Source organism: Syngnathoides biaculeatus, chromosome 3, assembly GCF_019802595.1.
Source record: "Syngnathoides biaculeatus isolate LvHL_M chromosome 3, ASM1980259v1, whole genome shotgun sequence".
Lineage (NCBI taxonomy): Eukaryota > Metazoa > Chordata > Actinopteri > Syngnathiformes > Syngnathidae > Syngnathoides > Syngnathoides biaculeatus.
Window position 1 is genome coordinate 35,776,506 of NC_084642.1, and position 22,285 is coordinate 35,798,790.

At 44.9% G+C, this 22,285-nt stretch overlaps 1 protein-coding gene across 9 annotated transcripts in view; it reads right to left on the reverse strand.

Annotated features, from left to right (window-relative positions):
* Positions 1–22,285, reverse strand: part of arnt2 (aryl-hydrocarbon receptor nuclear translocator 2) — a 127,587-nt gene that overhangs the window by 29,412 nt on the left and 75,890 nt on the right. For all 9 annotated transcript variants that reach the window (XM_061815604.1, XM_061815601.1, XM_061815605.1 and 6 more), the window contains 3 exons: positions 17,754–17,888; positions 11,446–11,520; positions 8,785–8,936 (listed from right to left, as the gene is read on the reverse strand). In XM_061815604.1, the coding sequence (XP_061671588.1) occupies positions 8,785–8,936; positions 11,446–11,520; positions 17,754–17,888 (362 nt within the window). The remainder of the gene's footprint in view (positions 1–8,784; positions 8,937–11,445; positions 11,521–17,753; positions 17,889–22,285) is intronic.

Sequence of the window (22,285 nt, forward strand, 5' to 3'; positions counted from 1 at the left end):
TCTCCAGTAATGCGGACTTTGTATCAGTCAGATGTGGTCAAAAGGTGAAACTCTCAATTTACCGGCCGATATGAGTTTCCTCCGCAGGGTGACCGGGCTCTCCCTTAGAGATAGGGTGAGAAGCTCGGTCATCCGGGAGGGGCTCAGTGTCGCGCTGCTACTCCTCCGCATTGAGAGGAGCCAGATGAGGTGGCTGGGGCATCTAATTTGGATGCCTCCTGGACGCCTCCCTGGTGAGGTGTTTCGACCATGTCCCACGGGAAAGAGACCCCGAGGATGACCCAGGACATGCTGGAGAGACTATGTCTCTCATCTGTCTTGGGAACGCCTTGGGATCCCTCCGGAAGAACTGGAAAAGGTGGCTGGGGAAAGAGAAGTCTGGGTATCCTTGCTGAAGCTACTTCCCCACCGACCCGACCTGTAAAAGCGGTATATAATGGATGGATGGATAGTAAGAAACATGACAGGCGAAAAAAAAATGGTTACCTTGTGAGGGTCCTTCAGAGACTTTAAAGTGGCCGGATGTGGCCATCACACCATATAATGTCCATGTCTAATCTGTGCAAGCAAGTAATTTGCATGAAATCTTCACTCCATTATATTGGATGAAAGATCAGAGTAGGAAGATTACTTAGAATGTCAGGAGTGCTACATGCCAGAAAACAACCTGAGCATATGTAACTGATGAGCAAGTCCACAAGTTGTCCAGCTGTTCAGCTTTCTTGTGTGTGTGTGCTTATCCACTCCATAATTGAAATCCTTATCGATGAGACTACCCACAGTAACACTACTTCCCCCTAGTGCCTAATTCTTTTGCATTTCACATGGTAGATTATCACGAATGCAGCCCTATGGGGGCACAAACCAGTGCAATCTGTAGGCCGGTCCCAAGCCCGGATAAATGCAGAGGGTTGCGTCAGGAAGGGCATCCGGCGTAAAAACTATGCCAAACAAATATGAGCGTTCATCTAAAGAATCCCATACCGGATCGGTCGTGGCCCGGGTTAACAACGCCCGCCCCCGGCACTGCTAACCTGCAGGGCGTCGGTGGAAATTCAGCTACTGTGGGTCGAAGACAAAGAAGAGGAGGAAACCGGATCCAGCGTCAGAAGAAAAAGAGGAATGCACAGAGCCTACAACTGAGTGTAGGGACTTTGAATGTTGGGACTATGACAGGAAAAGCACAGGAGTTGGTTGACATGATGATTAGGAGAAAGGTTGATATTCTGTGCATCCAAGAGAGCAGTGGAAGGTAGTAAGGCTAGAAGTTTGGGAGCAGGGTTTAAATTATTCGACCACGGAGTAGATGGGAAGAGAAATGGAGTAGGGGTTATTTTAAAGGAAGAGCTGGCTAAGAATGTCTTGGAGGTGATAAGAGTATCAGATCGAGTGATGAGACTAAAATTTGAAATTGAGGGTGTTATGTAATGTGGTTAGCGGCTATGCACCACAGGTAGGATGTGACCTAGAGTTGAAAGAGAAATTCTGGAAGGAACTAGATGAAGTAGTTCTGAGCATCCCAGACAGCGAGAGAGTTGTGATTGTGCAGATTGTAATGGACATATTGGTAAAGGAAACAGGGGCGATGAAGAAGTGATGGGTAAGTACGGCATCCATGAAAGGAACTTTGAAGGGCAGATGGTGGTGTAATTTGCAAAAAGGATGTAGATGGCTGTAGTGAACACTTATTTCCAGAAGAGGGAGGAACATATAGTGACCTACAAGAGCGGAGGTAGAACCACGCAGGTAGATTATATTTTGTGCAGACGATGTAATCTGAAGGAGGTTACTGACTGTAAAGTAGTGGTAGGGGAGAGTGTAGCTCGACAGCATAGGATGGTAGTATGTAGGATGATTCTGGTGGTGGGTAGGAAGATTAAGAAGACAAAGGTAGAGCAGAGAACCATGTGGTGGAAGCTGAGAAAGGAAGAATGTTGTGCGGCCTTCCGGAAAGAGGTGAGACAGGCTCTCGATGGACAACCGAAGCTCCCGGAAGACTGGACGACGACAGCCAAGGTGATCAGAGAGACAGGCAGGAGAGTACTTGGTGTGTCATCTGGTAGGAAAGGGGAGAAGGAGACTTGGTGGTGGAACCCCAAAATACAGGGAGTCATACAAGGAAAGAGATTAGCGAAGAAGAAGTGGGATACTGAGAGGACTGAGGAGAGGCGAAAGGAGTACATCGAGATGCGACGTAGGGCAAAGGTAGAGGTGGCAAAGGCTAAACAAGAGGCATATGAAGACATGTACACCAGGTTGGACACGAAAGAAGGAGAAAAGGATCTCTACAGGTTGGCCAGACAGAGGGATAGAGATGGGAAGGATGTGCAGCAGGTAAGGGTGATTAAGGATAGAGATGGAAATGTGTTGACTGGTGCCGGTAGTGTACTAAATAGATGGAAAGAATACTTTGAGAAGTTGATGAATGAAGAAAATGAGAGAGAAGGAAGAGTTGAAGAGGCAAGAGTGAAGGACCAGGAAGTGGAAATGATTACTAAGGGGAAGTCAGAAAGGCACTACAAAGGATGAAAAATGGAAAGGCAGTTGGTCCTGATGACATACCGGTAGAGGTATGGAAGCAATTTGGAGAGATGGCTGTGGAGTTTTTGACCAACTTATTCAACAGAATACTAGCGGGCGAAAAGATGCCTGAAGAATGGAGGAAAAGTGTTCTAGTTCCCATTTTTAAGAACAAAGGGGATGTTCAGAGCTGTGGGAACTATAGAGGAATAAAGTTGATGAGCCACACAATGAAGTTATGGAAAGAGTAGTGGAGGCTAGACTCAGGACAGAAGTAAGTATCTGCGAGCAACAGTATGGTTTCATGCCTAGAAAGAGTACCACAGATGCATTATTTGCCTTGAGGATGCTCGTGGAAAAGTACAGAGAAGTCAGAAGGAGCTACATTGTGTCTTTGTGGATCTAGAGAAAGCCTATGACAGAGTACCAAGAGAGGAACTGTGGTACTGCATGCGTAAGTCTGGTGTGGCAGAGAAGTATGTTAAAATAGTACAGGACATGTATGATGGTAGCAGAACAATGGTGAGGTGTGCCTTAGGTGTGACAGAGGAATTTAAGGTGGAGGTGGGACTGCATCAGGGATCAGCTCTGAGCCCCTTCCTGTTTGCAGTGGTAATGGATAGGCTGACAGATGAGGTTAGACTGGAATCCCCTTGGACCATGATGTTCGCAGATGATATTGTCATATGCAGTGAAAGCAGGGAGCATGCAGAGGAACAATTGGAAAGATGGAGACATGCACTGGAAAGGAGAGGAATGAAGATTAGCCGAAGTAAAACAGAATATATGTGCGTGAATGAGAAAAGTGGAGGGGGAAGAGTGAGGCTACAGGGAGAAGAGATAGCGAGGGTGGAGGACTTCAAATACTTGGGGTCAACAATACAGAGCAATGGAGAGTGTGGTCAGGAAGTGAAGAAATGGGTCCAAGCAGGTTGGAACAGCTGGCGAAAGGTGTCTGGTGTGTTATGTGACAGAAGAGTGTCTGCTAGGATGAAGGGCAAAGTTTACAAAACAGTGGTGAGGCCGGCCATGATGTACGGATTAGAGACGGTGGCACTGAAGAAACAACAGGAAGCTGAACTGGAGGTGGCAGAAATGAAGATGTTGAGGTTCTCGCTCGGAGTGACCAGGTTGGATAGGATTAGAAATGAGCTCATTCGAGGGACGGCCAAAGCTGGATGTTTTGGAGACAAGATTCGAGAGAGCAGACTTCGATGGTTTGGACATGTTCAGAGGCGAGAGAATGAGTATATTGGTAGAAGGATGCTGAGGATGGCGCTCCCAGGCAAAAGAGCGAGAGGAAGACCAAAGAGAAGGTTTATGGATGTGGTGAGGGAAGACATGAGGGCAGTTGGGGTTAGAGAGGAAGATGCAGGAGATAGGCTAAGATGGCAAAAGATGACACGCTGTGGCGACCCCTAACGGGACAAGCCGAAAGGAAAAGAAGAAGAAGAAGATGGTAGATTATCACTGTATCCACTGGCAACATTGGAAAAAAATGCATATTTTAGGAGGCACATTGAGGCAACTGGTTGAAGTGTGGGTCACACAGTTGTGAGGACTGGGGGTCAAAATCCGGACCCGCCTGTGTGGAGTTTGCAAGTTCTTCCTGTGCCTGCGTGGGTTTTCTCTGGGCACTCCAGTTTCCTCCCACATCCCAAAAACCAGCAATATTTGGAGACTCTAAGTTTCCCTTTAGTGTGATTGTGAGTGTGAATGGTTATTTGTTTCTATGTGCCGTAGTAACCAGTTCAGGTTGTACCCTGCCTCCTGCCAGATGATAGCTGATGATAGGCTCCTGCACTCTCACGAACCTTGTGAGGATAAGCGGCTCCGAAAATGGATGAATGCATAATATAAGTGAGATGCCATATAAGAGCTATATAACAAAACCCTTCATTTACAAATTAGCATTTCAAACTGTCAATTGACATTGCGTGATGCTGATAGCAGTTTCAATATATGGTTATTATTGGGGATTTGCACTCGTGGTATAGAACTATGTTGTATCATACTGAGAGGTGCTTATGAGTACAGTATACTGCTGTTCTCCACTACTACCGAAAAGAATATGAAGCAGAATACTACACTAATAAATTCCTGAAATTATGTAGTGATGTGGCTGGTGAGTATAAAGCTGATAGAAATTGACTAACAAAATACGACCTTGCAGTTTGTTCAGTGCAGCAATGGAAGGCAACATGGTGACACCATGTGTTACAAATGAAAAAAGCTACAAAAATAGACATTACGACATTGTGAAAATATGCTTCAAATAAAATAAGTCTGTACGGAAATAATGATAAATCATTGTTCGCTGATGACAATTCTTCATTTTTTGTCGACAAATATGTTCTCCCTAGTGTTCTGACTTTCCCCAAAGTTTTACAAGTTCGCACTTGTTCGCCAACTGATGATGTTTCATGTCTGATATAAGTTAACAAAGAATTTCAGAGTATGACTTCTTGAGTTCAAGCCCAAACATGGTTTGCGAGCCAGAACGACCGTGACCAAACCAGTTCACCAATGGATCCTAATTGATCTCTGGGATTCCTGGAAGATTATGTTTACAAGAATGTGACCGATGTGAAACCAATGTGATCTTGACTATTTGACAACTAAAAGTTTACAAGTGGTTTCAAGTGGAGTCACCTTCGTCACCATGAAGTAGTTTCCCATGTTCCTATTCAAATCTATTGTGAAGAATTTAATGTTAATGCAGCCCCATGGGGGCACAAGCAAGTGCAATGTGTAGGCTGTTCCCAAGCCCGGATAAATGCAGAGGGTTGTGTCAGTAAGGGCATCCGTTAAACCAAGTGTCGGGAACCTATGGCTCGCGAGCGATACCTGGCTCTTTTGGTGGTTGCATATGGCTCGCGGAGTCCTCATAACGACATACTGTACATGTGAAATCTGTCGTGCAGGCAACATAAATGCCAGGTTTGTCCTAGTGGGGTTGCCGTAATTTGGTGTGGGAGTCAACGCAAATGCTGCAGAGACAGTTTGTCCTAGTGGGGTAGCTGTAGTTTAGTATGGCAGTCGCTATCCAGAGGCGCAGAAGGGTTGAACGGCAATCGTGTCGGAACAACTAATTATGGAAACAAATACATCTGTACTTACTTTTGAAAATAATGTATGGCTCTTTTGAAATTACATTTTCAAATATTTGGACTTTTTGGCTCTCTCAGTCGAAAAGGTTCCCGACCCTTGCGTTAAACTGTGCCAAACAAATATGAGCATTCACCTAAAGAATAACATACAATACCGGATCGGTCAACAACGCCCACCACCGGCACAGTTAACCTGCAGTCCGTCGGTGGAAATTCACCTACTGTGATGAAGAGGTGGAAAGCGGATTCGTCGGCAGAAGAAGAGGAATCCACAGTGCCTACAACTGGGTGTAGAGCCTTTGAATGTTGGGACTATGACAGAAAAAACTCGGGGATTGGTTGACATGATGATTAGGAGAAAGGTTGATATACTGTGCATCCAACAGTGTAGGTGGAAAGGTAGTAAGGCGAGAAGTTTAGGAGCAGGATTTAAATTATTTTACCACGGAGTAGATGGGAAGAGAAATGGACTAGGGGTTATTTTAAAGGAAGAGCTGGCTAAGAATGTCTTGAAGGTGAAAAGAGTACCAGATCGAGTGATGAGGCTGAAATTTGAAATTAAAGGTGTTATGTGCCAAACATATATGTGCATTCATCTGAGATGACACGCTGTGGCGACCCCGAAAGGGACAAGCCGAAAGAAACTTTATGTATAATGTGATTAGTGTATATGCCTGCAGGTAGGATGTGACCAAGACTTCAAAGATAAATTCTGGAAGGAAATAGATGAAGTGGTTCTGAGCATCCCAGAAAGAGAGAAAGAGTTGCGATTGGTGCAGATTGTAATGGAGATGTTGGTGAAGTAAACGGGTGATGAAGAAGTGATGGGTAAGTATGGCATCCAGGAAAGGAACTTTGAGGGACAGATGGTGGTGGACTTTGCAAAAAGGATGGAAATGGTAGTAGTGAACACTTTTTTTCCAGAAGAGGCAGGAACATATAGTGACCTACAAGAGTGGAGGTAGAAGCACTCAAGTGGATTATATTCTGTGCAGACGATATAATCTGAAGGAGTTTACTGACGGTAAAGTAGTGGTAGGGGAGAGTGTAGCTCGATAGCACAGGATGGTGGTGTGTAGGACGACTGGTGGTGGGTAGGAAAATTAAGAAGACAAAGGTAGAGCAGAGAACCAGGTGGTGGAAGCTGAGAAAGGAAGAATGCTGTGCGGCCTTCCAGAATGGGGTGACACAGGCTCTCATTGGACAGGAGGAGCTCCCGTAAGACTGGACTACGACAGCCGAGGTGATCAGAGAGACAGGGAGGAGAGTACTTGGTGTGTCTTCTGGTAAGAAAGGGGAGAAGGAGACATGGTGGTGGAACTCGAAAATACAGGAAGTCATACAAGGAAAGAGGTTAAAGAAGAAGTGGGACAGTAAGAGGACTGAGGAGAGGCGAAAGGAATAGATTGAGATGAAACGTAGAGCAAAGGTAGCAGTGGCGAAGGCTAAACAAGAGGCATATGAAGACATGTACACCAGGTTGGACATGAAAGAAGGAGAAAGGGATCTCTACAGGTTGGCCGGACAGAGGGATGGAGATGGGAAGGATGTGCGGCAGGTAAGGGTGATTCAGGATAAAGATGGAAATGTGTTGACTCGTGCCAGTGGTGTGCTGAATAGATGGAAAGAATACTTTGAGAAGTTGATGAATGAAGAAAATGAGAGAGAAGGAAGAGTAGAAGAGGCAAGTGTGAAGGACCAGGAAGTGACAATGACTAGCAAGGGGGAAGTTCGATATGTTAGAATACTACAGGGCATTTATGAGGGCAGCAGAGCAGTGATGAAGTGTGCCGTAGGTGTGACAGAAGAATTGAAGGCAGAGGTGTACTGCATCAGGTATCAGCTCTAAGCCCCTTCCTGTTTGCTGTGGTAATGGATAGGCTGAGAGATGAGATTATACTGGAATCCCCTTGGACCTTGATGTTCGCAGTTGATATTGTGATTCGCAGTGAAAGGGGAGCAGGTCGAGGAACATTTGGAAAGATGGCAGCATGCACTGGAAAGGAGAGGAATGAAGATTAGCTGAAGTAAAACACAATATATGTGAGTGAATGAGAGGGGTGGAGGGGGAAGAGTGAGACTCCAAGGAGAAGAGATAGTGAGGGTGGACGACTTCAAATACTTGGGGTCAACAATCCAGAGAAATGGTGAGTGTGGTCAGGAATTGAAGAAACGGGTCCAAGCAGGTTGGAACAGCTGGCGGAAGGTGTCTGGTGTGTTATGTAACAGAAGAGTCTCTGCTGGGATAATGCGCAAAGTTTATAAAACAGTGGTGAGGCCGGCCATGTTGTACGGATTAGAGACGGTGGCACTGAAGAGACAACAGGAAGCAGAACTCGAGGTGGCAGAAATGAAGATGTCGTGGTTCTCTTTAGGAGTGAGCAAGTTGGATAGTATTAGAAATTAGTTCATTAGAGGGACAGCCAAAGTTGGATGTTTTGGAGGCAAGGTTCGAGAGAGGAGACTTCGATGGTTTGGGGATGTCCAGAGGCGAGAGAGTATATTGGTTTTCAACAACGGTGGTACAGTGCCCGAACAGTTAGCACATCTACCTCAAAGTTCGAAAGACCTTCAAATCCGGCTTAGCCTGTGTGGAGTTTGCATGTTCTCGCTGTAACAGCATGAGTTTTCTCCAAGTATTGCGGTTTCCTCCCACATCCCCAAAACATGGATGGAGGTTGACTGAAGACTCTAGATTACTCGTTAGTGTGATTGGGTGCGAATGATTGTTTGTTTATATGTGTTCTCCCATTGATTGACAGTTCAGGGTGTATCCTGACTCTCGGATGAAAATAGCTGGGTTTGGCTCTTGCACGCCCGCAACCCGGGTGAGGATACGTGGTACGGAAAATTGTTTTTTTTTTTCGACCAAGGATAGTCTAGATGCCTTGATTAAATCTTTGAAAATTCCACTGTATATTAGTTTTAACTTTTGATTTAAATTACGAAAATAAATTAACTTTGGGTCAAGATTCTAATTTAATATGATATGCATATTCCACTTATCATGATGTGACTGGGTTCATGAGATGACTAATTATGCTTTGGTAAAAAACTGCGACTAATATTATTTTCATTTCATAGTAGTTGCCCAACAGATGTATGACAACACCATTGTTGAAAACACTTGATCGTGTGTGCATGAGTAACTTACTTCACATTGGTATTGGTGCAGATCACATACTCAATTTCATCAGAGTAGGGGTTCTGGAAGGTGAAGCTGCTGGTTCGGATCAACATCCACTCCCTATTTTTCATGCGGAAACGGTACATCACAGACAGTACCTGACCTTTTAGCTTCACCACCTGCAGAACGACAATATTCAATATTTTGACAACCTGACAACTGAGTCTTAACTTCCAACCAGTGGCCAAAATACACCTTATACTGTCACCCAACAAATTAGCAATATTTCCTTGTTTGTGTGCATCCTGTAAGGGAGTGTAGACACTCTTTGGCACATTTCCAACCGCGACAGATGAGACACAGCCTTTGGACCTTCTGTGTTAAATTGGGTTGAAAATCATTTCAGACTTGAAAGTACTGTATACAATCTTCATCAGGATGAAAAAGTAACAGTAAATATCTTATTTTTTACAGCAACAAAATAAGTTATGCATAATATGCAAGAAATATGTGAAGCAACAGTGAGTCGTAACAGCCTGGCTAATCCAAGTGCTAGTCATGTTGATGGGTTTGGGGGGTGCCAAATAGCCATCAATAGGAGTGTATGTACATAAAAGAGTGAGAACATCATTTCTCAACTGTTTTTCCTCTTTTCATTTTTGTCAACACCAGAGTCTCCTATCAATACAGGGGATGCATTACTGATAGTTTGATTTTCTGATGTCTACAAAACATCGAATGCCAGACACTAAGCTCCTACTAGCTTTAATGCCGCCGCAGGCTGAAAACTACCTGTTGTGCATAACTATGTTAATGATGGTAAAGCCACGTGTTTCCCAAAATGCAATGCAAGACACGATGTACTGGATTAATGGATTGTAGATTTTAAGGATTTAAAAACATAATTCTTGATTCATTAATCCTTGATGTAGATGTATGCTTATATTACCAGCAGTCAGTTAAATCACATTTACGATTGGTTCAAGCAGTGTCAAACTCAAAGCCTGGGAACCAGACATCAGTTTGTGTGAGCCACGAAAGCAAAATCATGTCCGTCAACTTCTGTAATTTTTGCTAAAATCTGTACCTAAATTCCAGATTGTCATATTAAAAACAACAACGTTGAGATACTGCATTTTACTGTCAAACACTTTTTCGTTTTACAGTAAATGAAACAATACTTGAACAAAATATTATCCTTGTCATCTGATTTAAAAAATCAGTTGTGTCATGGTAATATGATTTGGTGATTTATATGGTTTCACTGGCGCCAAGGTGGTACAGCTGTAAAGCATCACCCTCACAGTTCTGAGGACAAGGGTTCAATCCCGACCCTGCCTGTGCGGAGTTTGCATATTTTCCTCGTGCCTGTGTGGGTTTTTTCGGGGCACTCCTTTTATCTCCCACATTCCTAATATCCCGCATGAATTCTTCATTTTCTTTTCCTTTCGGCTTTTCCCGTTAGGGGTCATCGCAGCGTGTCATCTTAGATGAATGCATATTTGTTTTGCACAGTTTTACGCCGGATGCCATCCCTGACGCAACCCCTCTGCATTTAACCGGGGAGAGAAGCTTACAGCACCCGGTATTCCAAGGCAGTCCCCCATCCAAGTACTAACCACGGCCAAACCCGCTGAGCATTAATTGGAGACTCTAAATTAGCCCTAGCTGAGATTGTGAGTGCGACTGTTGTCTGTCTTCATGTGCCCAGCGATTGGCTGGCAACCAGTTCAGGGTGTACTCCTGCCTGTTGACAGCTGGGATAGGCTCCAGCACTCCCGTGCCCCTTGTGAGGAAAAGCGGCTCAGAAAATGGATGGATGGATGGATGGATGGATGGGCGGACAGATGGCTGGTTTCACTGTTCTAACGGCCCTCTGAAAGAAATCATACCTACAATAGGGCCCGAGACAAAAATTAATTTGATACCACTGGTTAAAGTATGTTGCTGTTTTATTCTTTTATTAAAATCAAATTGAGTTTAAATTGTGTGTATTATAGTAAAAATTGTGCCAAACGTATACATGCGTTCATCTGAGATGACACGCTGTGGCGACCCCGAAAGGGACAAGCCGAAAGAAACACACACATAGTGACCACTCCAGTTAATTCAAACATTGGCAGCAAAGCCTCATTAGGCATTGCTGGACGAAATGAAACGTTTATGATTGGATGCTGTTCACTGTTCTGCACTACCAAGGCTGAAAGAATACATTCAGTTTAATGATGTTATCTACTGTTATTACTTTACCATTTTAAAAGTTTGGGTATTTTCAGTGGTGAAAAGCATGTGTATTGAAAAACAGACAGTAAATGGGGAAAAAAAGTTTGCCAAAATACAACATGATTTTGGTCAATTTGAAAAGGGGCATATTCGGCCAATTTAATGCCTGCCTGATTTATCAGTCAGGACCTACAGTAATTTGAACGTTAAAATAATACTTATTTTAAATAGCAGACAGCACAGTGCAGGATTGGTTCACACATTTCCCTCAAAGTTCTGGCGACCTGTTTTAAAATCCAATCTCGCTTGATTTTCTTTTCACAACCTTTTGACACATGATAACCAGTCAGTACAAAACAATAAAAGTGATGATGAATCAAAGCAAAAGGTACGGTAAAATCTGTTTAATCTCTAAAGACACAAGAATCACTAGTGTGAAAAACATATATATAACTGTAGTATTACCTGTTGAAAACTTTCTCTCAGGTGACTCTGGTCTTCAGGATGACAAAACTCCAGAATATCTTTTCCCAACAAGTCCTTTGGAACAGGAAAATAGTCCGTGAACAATTAGGCCTGTCATGATAATTACCATATCTACTTGTAGTTCGATAAATAAAAAAGACGACAGTTTTTAACAGACTAAAAAAATGGTCATCGTTATAGTATGCTGTGCTGTGGCTCCTCGAGCCATCACCTTAACGTGGTGGAGGGGTTTGTGTGTCACGATGATTATAAGAGCTAAGTTGTCTGGGGTTTCATGCCCCTGGTAGGGTCACCAATGCCAAAAAGGTCAGAGGTGAGGGGCCAGAGAAATTATGACTCGAAAACCCCGATGACGAGTGCAAATGTTGGATCTTGGTTTCCCTTGCCTGAACGTGGGTCACTGAGAACCCCCTTTGGAGCCAGGCCTGGAGGTGGAGCTTGAAGGCGAGCGCCTATTGGCCGGGCCTGCACCCATGGGGCTTGGCCCAGCACAGACTCAAAGGGTAACATGGGTCCCCCTTCCCATGGGCTCACCACCTGTAAGAGGGGCCATAGGGGTCAGGTGCAATGTGAACTGGGCGGTGGCCAAAGGCGGCAACCTTGGCGATCTGATCCCCGGCTTCAGAAACGAGCTCTAGGGACATGTCACCTCTTTGGCAGGGAAGGAGCCCAAGTTGGCGCATAAGGTCAAGACGGTCTGACTAGATGTAGTTGGACTTGCCTCTAAGCACCGCTTGGGGTCTGGTACAACTCCTCTTGAAAGGGGTTAGACTCTGTTCTACTCTGGAGTTGCTCACGGTGAGAGACCCCGAGCAGCTGTGGGTATACTGACTGCTCCCTGGCTCGGGGCCTGTACTTTGGGATTCACCCCGGTGGATGAAAGGGTAGCCTCCCTCCCCCTTCAGGTAGGGGGACGGGTCCTGACTGTTGTTTGTGCCTATGCACCAAACAGCAGTTCAGAGTATCCACCCTTTTTGGAGTCCTGAGATAGATTGCTGGAGAGCGCCCTCTGGTGACTCCACTATTCTGCTGGGGAACTTCAATCCTCACGTGGGCAATGACAATGTAAGGGTGTGATTGGGTGAACGGCAAAACCGATCAGAACCCGAGTTGTGTTCTGTTACTGCACTTCTGTGCCCATCACACATTGTCCATAAACACCATGTTCAAGCATAAGCATCTACATATGCACCTGGCACCAGGACACCCTTGGCCACAGTTCGATGATCGACGTTGTAGTCGTGTCATCGGACTTAAGACAGCATGTCTAAGACACTCGGGTGAAGAGAGGGTTGGAGCTGTCAACTGATAACCACCTGGTGGTGAGTTGGCTCTGATGGTGGGGGAAGATGCTGGTCCGACGTGGCAGGCCCAAACGTGCTGCGAGGGTTTGCTGGGAACGGGTCAGAGAGAATTTCAACTCCCACCTCTGAAAGAACTTTGCACAGGGTCCGGGGGAGGTGGGGAACATTGGGTCCGAGTGAACAATTGCTGAGCTGGCCGACCTGAGCAGTGGCCGTGAGGTGGCCTTGTCGTGGCGGCAACTCCCGAACACGTTGGTGGACACCAACTGTTAGGGATGCTGGAAAGTTGAAGAAGCTAAAGAAGGAGTCCTATCGGGCATTTTTGGCCGATGGGACTCCCGAGGCAGCTAATAGATACCAGCTGGTCAAGTGGAATGCAGCTTCGGTGGTCACTGAGAAAAAAACCCGGGCTTGGGAGGAGTTTGATGAGGCCATGGAGAATGACTTCAAGACAGCTTCGAGGAGATTCTGGTCCACCGTCCGGCGTCTCAGGAAGGGGAAGCAGTGCACTGTCGACACTGTGTATAGTAGGGATGGGGCACTCCTGACCTCAACTCGAGATGTGAGGCGGTGGGGAGAATACTTCGAAGACCTCAATTCCAATAACACGCCTTCCCATGAGGAAGCTGACTGTAGGTTTTCTGAGGCAGGCTCTTCTATCTCTGGGGTTGAGGTCACCGAGGTGGTTAAAAAGCTCATTGGTGGCAGGGCCCTGGGGGTGGATGAGATTCGCCCAGAGTTCCAAAGGCTCTGGATGTTGTGGGGCTGTCCTGGTTGACACGCTTCTCCAACATTGCGTGGACATCGGGGACAGTGCTTCTGGATTGGCAGGCTGGGGTGGTGGTCCCCCTTTTTAAGAAGGGGTACTGGAGGGTGTGCTCCAACTAAAGGGGGAATCACACTCCTCAGCCTCCCTGGTAAGGTCTATTCAGGGGTGTTGGAGAGGAGGGTCCGTCGGGAAGTTGAATCTCAGATTTAGGAGGAGCAATGTGGTTTTTATCCTGGATGTGGAACAGTGGACCAGCTCTACACCCTCAGCAGGATCCTCGAAGGTGAATAGAAGTTCGCCAACCAGTCTACATATGTTTTGTGGACTTGGAGAAGGCGTTTGACTGTGTTCCTTGGGAAGTCTTGTGTGGGGTTCTTCGGGAGTATTGGGTACCGAACACCCTGATACGGGCTGTTCGGTCCCTGTACGACCGCTGTCAAGAGTTTGGTCCACATTGCCGGCAATAAAAGAGTTGGACTCCACCAAGGCTTGCCCTTTGTCAACGATTTTGTTCAGAACTTTTATGGACAGAATCTCTAGGCGCAGCCGAGGTGTGTAGGGTGTCCGGTTGGGTGGCCTCAGCATTGCATCTGTGCAGATGATGTGTTTCTGTTGGCTTCATCAAGCCGTGATCTCCAAGGCTCACTGGAGCAGTTCGCAGCTGAGTGTAAAGCGGTTGGGATGAGAATCAGCACCTCCAAACCTGAGACCATGGTCCTCAGTCGGAAAAGGCTGGCGTGCCCTCTCCCGGTCAGGGATGAGATCCTGCCCCAAGTGGAGGAGTTCAAGTACCTTGGGGTCTTGTCTATGAGTGAGGGAAGAATGGAGCGAGATATCAACAGACAGATCGGTGCAGCATGTGCAGTGATGCAGACTTTGTATCGGCCTGTTGTGGTGAAGAGGGAGCCGAAAGTCAAAAGGCAAAGTTCTCAATTTACCCGCAATCTACGTTTCTACCCTCACCTATGGGCACGAGCTATAGGACGTGACCAAAAGAACAAGATCCCGGATACAAGCGGCCGAAATGCGTTTCCTCGCAGGGTGTCGGGGCTCTCCCTTAGAGATAGGGTGAGTAGCTCCGCCATCTGGGAGGGTCTCAGTGTCGAGCCAATTCTCCTCCGCATTGAGAGGAGCCAGATGGGGTAGCTGGGGCATCTGATCCAGATGCCTCCTGGACGCCTCCCTTGTGAGGTATTCCCGGCATTCCCTCAGGAAAGAGACCCCGGGGATGACACAGGACATGCTGGAGAGACTATGTTTCTCGGCTGTCCTACGAACGCCTCGGATCCCTCCGGAAGAGCTGGAAGACGTTGCGGGGGAAAGGGAAGTCTGGGTATCCCTGCTGAAGCTATTTCCCCCACGACCTGGCCCAGAGAACCGGTAGAAAATGGATGGATTTTGTAGTGAACGGAAGACGGCTATGTTATTAGTCGTGAGCGGGTTAATGGAACGTAGGTGGGTCACTAAACACTTCACCGTGTTGGCTTTGTCCATTACTCCACAGCCATGAACCATGTGCATCGTGTAGATTCATATAACCTAGACACTTAAGGCAACGTTGATTGGATGCTGTGTTGTGAATATAGCCAGGAACCAACGAGCTAGCCTCAGAGTTAACAAGTTAGCAACGTAAGGAGCTAAACAGTTTGCTCCACAGCGGGAACATTCACTGTTCATGTACTGTAACCTAACCTCAGTGACACTCGTCATTTAGCCAGAAGTTGACTACAGTGAACATGTATATTTGATTGACAGGTGAACGGCTTGTCTTCAGCAGATCAACCACACAGTAGCCGGGTTATAAAGACTGATTGGTGTGGTCTCCCTGCAGGTTTTCCATCTTCCTTGAACACACTCTTTGGGTATTTAAACTCTGGCCCCTTTTTTATCTTGCTCTTTGCACTTCTTGGGCTTCAGCTTCCTGGTATGTACATCGTATCTCATCATATTCTCATTGTACATTGAAATTGTGACCATAAAAAGGCATTCTATCATCAGACCAGTTTATTATAAAACACAATTTTGGATATAATCTAAATTAGTTGGGTGACACGGTGTCAGGGTCGTGGCCAGGCTGTGCACAGCTGCCTCCGGCAGCAGATATTCAGCTGCGCCTCATTGGGACTAAGTACGCCAGGCATTTTAGCCCCATGTGTCATGCTACTAGTTGCAAGTTCGTTGAATGAAACTGCATTAGTTTCTGTGAGTATATGAGCTTTTTTATAGTGCATTTGTCTCATTCCCACGGCCGAGTGTTCCTGTGCCACTCCAGTCTTGTTTTTGGCTCGTAGGTATCCAACGTCATTTTCATGTTTTTGGACCTTGCCTTTTGGCACGTGTTTTTGTGGCTTTGGCTTTGTTGGACTGCTTACCTGTGTATGACCTCTGCCTGGATTAACGTTACGTCGAAAACAATGTCACTTGCCTCGGAGTCCTGCATTTGGGTCCTACCCCATGTCCCGTGTTCGCCACGTCTGCCTCCCAGCGCCGTCACCCTGCCGACCAAGTTTCTCGCTGAGTGGACTCTATCTTTTTGTCTTCTCCTTCCTTTTCACCTGCCCTGCGCACGTATTATTATTATCCATCATGCGAGACCCGTTTACCGCCACGTTTTATTAAAGCCGGATTTTTCAGATTCTAAGGAAGACCTTGATTTATATGACTGCCTTCCTGATTCTGACTAGAGTAACTAAGTTCCTTTCGGCTTGTCCCGTTAGGGGTCGCCACAGCGTGTCATCTCAGATTAACGCACATATTTGTTTGGCACAGTTTTTACGCCGGATGCCCTTCCTGAAGCAACCCTTCTCAGGGAGTGGAGGCCCCAGTGGGATACGAACCCACAACCCCTGGATTACCAAAGCAATGCTCTAACCACTGAGCTACGGGGCCAAGCAGAATCCGGCCCCGAGTCAACTCGTTCATACCACCGATGTATCCCACTGCACTTTCCCGAGTCCCTGTGCAGTCTCCTCCTCGAATCCCTACTGAGCCTGGATGGCAGTAGGCTGAGGAGGAATCTTCAGACCCTGAGCCACCTCTCAGTCATGCCTCTGGAGCAGCTGCTGCCCCTCTGGCTTATGCCTTGGCAGTGCTAAACCAACAGCAGCAGCAGCAGCCGCGACCACTCGCTAATGCCTTGACAGTCCATGACCAGCAGCAGCAGCCGCCTCTCGACCACGCCTCGGCGGTACTCAACCAGTGGCATTAGCCGCCTCTCGACCACGATTCAGCAGTGCTCGACCAGCAGGAGCAGCTGGATCTCGGCCAAGATACTTGTTTTGGGTGGCTTTGACGGCAACCATGTGACCGCCTTGGAGTCCTCCATTTGGCTTGTAACCTATGTCCCATGTTCGTGACAGCAATATGAGGCTTAAATACCTGCCATAATTCGTGCCAATGAGGCATAGGTGAAGAGCTGCTGGAGGAGGCAGACGGGCACAGAACACTGGCCTTGGCCACGCCTCTGACACATGGTGGCGTGAATCGTTAGTGTTAACAGGTGGTAGCCATCTTTTTTTTTTTGTTGTTGTTGGGTTAGATCTTCTGAATGGACTCCCCAAAAAGAACATTAAACACCTACAGCTCATTCAGAATGCTGCGGTCAGATCATATAATTCAAATTATAAAGTCTTTACACTGGTTTCCAGTCAGGTTTGGAATATATTTTAAAGTTCTGCTACTGGTCCATAAATCACTAAATGGTTTAGGTCCCAGATGCATGAAAGATATGCTAATGGAATACAAACACAGGAAGGCTCTGAGATCGACTGACTCAGGTCAAACAGTGAAGTGTAGAGTCCAAAGCAAACATGCTGAAGCAGTATTTAGCTATAATGCTGCACAAAAATTGAATACGTTGCCAACAGAGGCAACAACAGGCCCAAGTGTGTTAGAGTACTTCTACTTTTCAATTATATTTCTTGCACTATAAATTTGTTGAATTGTACTTTTTATTTTCAAATGTTTTTATTTCTTTGTATTTGAAAACTTTTAATCATGTAAAGAACATTGAGGTACCTTGTGTAGGAAATACTTTACAAATAAATTTGCTTTACCCATTTTTCATTCAAAATGTTCCAATACTTTGGGAGCATAGTGTACTTTTGGACATATCCAATACAAAATGAAATATTCATCTGCGATATTTATTTATGATTTGATAGGATTTTTTCTGAAATCCAGAGCATCACATTTTTATAATCCTCATATATTACCTGAGGCTGATAACCAATAACGTTGATGGAGCGTGGATCGACAAAGGTGATGATTCCATCTGAATTGTGGCGGGACAAGAACTCTGTGGGTACCGACAGACCATTCATATCCATAGACACTGGAGAGCTGGTTACCTGAGGGAGGGTTACAGCACAGAAACTAAATTAATCTAAGGAATATGAAGAATTACAGGGCTTGACACAACATTTGCACTGATCACATGATCTAGTCGAGGTACAGCATGACGATTTGTGAACGTGTGTGAATAAGTGTGTGTACACATACACACAATACACACAGCACGGTGGTATAACTGGTTGGAATGTTGGCCTTATAATTCTGAGGCTTTTACTTTCAGCTTGTCCTGTTAGGGGTCGCCAGAGCATGTCATCTTTTTCCATCTAAGCCTCCTCTAACCCTCTCCTGCATCTTCCTATCCAACTCCAACTGCCCTCATGTCTTTCCGCACCACATAAATTCTCCGTCACACCAGACTTACATGCAGTACTACAGTTCCTCTCTTGGTACTCTGTCATAGGCTTTCTCTAGATCCACAAAGACACAATGTAGCTCCTTCTGACCTTCTCTTTACTTTTCCACCAACATCCTCAAGGCAAATAATGCATCTTTGGTAGTCTTTCTAGGCATGAAACCATTCTGTTGCTCGCAGATACTTCTGTTCATAGTCCAGCCTCCAATAGTCTTTCCCATAAGTTTATTGCGTGTCAACTTTATTCCTCTATTGTTCCCACAGCTCTGCAAATCGCCTTTGTTCATAAAAAATAGGAACGAGAACACTTTTCCTCCATTCTACAGTCATTTTCTCGGCCGCTAGTATTGTTGAATGAATTGGTCAAAAACTCCACAGCCACCTTTCCAAATTGCTTCCATACCTCCACCGGTATGTCATCAGGAACAACTACCTTTCCATTTGTCATCCTCTTTAGTGTCTTTCTAACTTCCCCCTGACTAATCATTGCCACTTCCTGGTCCTTCACACTTGCATCTTCTACTCTTCCTTCTCTCTCATTTTCTTCATTCATCAACTTGTCAAAAGTTTTTTTCCCATCTATTTAACACGTTTCCTGACTTTAGCCTAGTGGTTTTGTGCCTCTGCCTTGTTGGACTGCTACACTTGGTATTTACCTGTTTCTGGAATAAAGCCTCTCTGATCATTATGTTGTTGCCTGGAAGTCCTGCATTTGGGTTCACCCCTGTGCCCCTGGTACATGACAAAAATATAATCCACCCGTGCTTCCACCTCTGCTCTTGTAGGTCACTCTGTGTTCCTACCTCTTTTGGAAAAAAGTGTTCACAACTGCCATTTCCATCCTTTTTGCAAAGTCCACCAGCATCTGTCCCTCAAGGTTCCTTTACCGGATACCGTACTTACCCATTACTTCTTTATCGCCCGTTTCCTTCACCAACGTGTCTGTTACAATTTGCAAAAATCACAACTGTCTGACTGGGATGCTCAGAAAGTACTTCATCGAGTTCCTTCCAGAATTTCTCTTTCAACTCTAGGTCAGAACTTACCTGGGGGGCATAGCCGCTTATAACATTATAAATAACACCCTCAATTTCAACCTCATCACTTGATCTTATACTCTTTTCACCTCCAAGACAATCTTCGCCAGCTCTTCCTTTAAAATAAACCCTACTACATTTCTCTTTTCATCTACTCCATGGCAAAATACTCTAAACCCTGCTCCTAAACTTCTAGCCTTACTGCCTTTCTACCTACTCTCTTGGATGCACAATATATCAACCTTTCTCCTCATCATCGTGTCAACCAACTCCTGATATTTTCCTGTCTTAGTCCCAACAGTCCCCTACACTCAGTTGTAGGCTCTGTACATTCCTCTTCTTCTTAGGCCGACGAATCTGCTTTCCTCCTCTTCTTAGTCTTTGATCCACAGTAGCTGAATTTCCACCGATGCCCTGCAGGTTAACGGTAATGGGGGCAGACAGACTTATCTATGCTATTTACAGTGCCTTGTGAAAGTATCCGGCCCCCTTGAAATTTTCAAACTTTCGCCAGATTTCAGGCTTCAAACATAAAGATATAAAATTTTCATTATTTGTCAAGAATCAACAAGTGGAACACAATCATGAAGTGGAAAAAAAAGTATTGGATTTTTTTTATACTTTTTTAACAAATAAAAAAACTGAAAAGTGGGGTGTGCAATATTATTCGGCCCCTTTACTTTCAGTGCAGCAAACTCACTCCAGAAGTTCAGTGAGGATATCTGAATCAATGTTGACTGATGATGTTAAATAGAATCCACCTGTGTGTAATCAAGTCTCCATATCAATGCACCTGCTCTGTGATAGATTCAAGGTTCTGTTTAAAGTGCAGAGAGCATCATGAAGACCAAGGAACACACGAGGCAGGTCCGAGATACTGTTGTGGAGAAGTCTCAAGCCGGATTTGGATACAAAAAGATTTCCCAAGCTTTAAACATCTCAAGGAGTACTGTGCAAGCAATCATATTGAAATGGAAAGAGTATCAGACAACTGCAAATCTACCAAGACCCGGCCGTCCCTCTAAACGTTCACCTCGAACAAGGAGAAGACTGATCAGAGACGCAGCCAAGAAGCCCATGATCACTCTGGATGAGCTCCAGAGATCTACAGCTGAGGTGGGAGAGTCTGGCCATAGGACAACAATCATTCGTGCACTCCACAAATCTGGCCTTCGTGGAAGAGTGCCAGGAAGAAAGCTATTTCTCAAAGATATCCATAAAAAGTCTCATTTAAAGTTTGCCACAATGCACCTGGGATACACACCAAACATGTGGGGAAAAGTGCTCTGCTCAGATGAAACCAAAATTTAACATTTTGGCCACAATGTAAAATGACATGTTTGGCGTAAAGGCAACACACCTCATCACCCTGAACACACCATCCCCACTGTCAAACATGGTGGTTGTAGCTTCATGGTTTGGGCCTACTTTTCTTCAACAGGGACAAGAGAGATGGTTAAAATTGAAGGGAAGATGAATGGAGACAAATACAGGACCATTCCGGAAGAAAACCTGTTGGAGTTTGCAAAAGACCTGAGAGTGGGATGGAGATTTATCTTCCAACAGGACAATGCTCCAAAACATAAACCCAAATCTATCATGCAATGGTTCACAAATAAATGTATCCAGGTGTTAGAATGGCCAAGTCAAAGTCCAGACCTGAATCGAATCGAGAATCTGTGGGCAGAGCTGAAGACTGCTGTTCACAAACGCTCTCCATCCAACCTCGCTGAGCTAGACCTGTTTTGCCTCTTCTCTCTCGATGTGCAAAACTGATAGAGACATATCCTAAGCGACTTGCAGGTGTAATTGCAGCAAAAGGTGGCGCTAAAAAGGATTCATGCTAGGGGGCCGAATAATATTGCACACCCCATTTTTCAGGTTTGTATTTGTTAAAAAAGTTTAAAACATCCAATAAATTTTGTTCCACTTTATGTTTGTGTTTCACTTCTTGTTGATTCTTGACAAAAAAATGCAAATTTTATATCTTTATGTCTGAAGCCTGAAATGTGGCGAAAGGTTGAAAAGTTCAAGGGGGCCGAATACTTTCACAATGCACTGTAGACGGACACTCATATTTGTTTGGCAAAATTTTACGCTGGATGCCCTTCCTGATGCAACCCTTTGCATTTATCTGGGCTTGGGACCGGCCTCCAGATTGCACTGGCTTGTGCCCCGATAGGTCTGCATTGATTGTGAGTCTATTGACTTTTTGAAAATAGTTTTGGAAAATTTTGCCCATTATTTACGAGACATTATGGTAACAACATATCATAAGAATATACAAGGTACGCTGTGCAAATTTATTTCAGTTGTGTGGATCAAAATAATAACCCTTTGCATTAATTTAATAGCACCAAAGAAGTCAGTCTCAATTCCAGAGGTTGGTGAACCCTTCTTTATACAGATATGAAATCTATATAAGAAACCTATAACAAACTCAAACTGGTTGGTGTTAGACAATGGGCTTAAGAATAACATATCGATGACTACATTTATAATCAGTGCTTGCTCAGTCAGTGCAGATTGTTTCATTATTTAATCAATGGAGAATGCTGAAAGGAGCCAACAGACAGTAATTGATTTTGAATGATTTACAGGAGGCATTTTGGGGACATTAAAAAAATCAAGTCTAATAAAGCTCAACTCATATATTAATTTAAAAATTAACACCATGTTTCACCAGATAGGGGTGAAGCACATAATTTGCTTGGGATGTTTTGATTACATTTCATTTCACAATTCCTCTGAAATTGTTTACTTAAAGAGTAAACAATATGACATACACAACAATTCTAAATATGTTTAAAGACTGAGCAAGAGAGAGGCTTTAAATGCCTACACTCTAATCTAAAGCGGGTTTGGATACGTTTGAGTTTATGATAAAAAGTAGACAATACATTATAATGAAAGCAATGCTGCCTATATAAATTTTAAAAGCACTCAAGTCTGACACATCCATATATCTTAATTCATAATTTTAGAAAGACACACCCAGCACTAT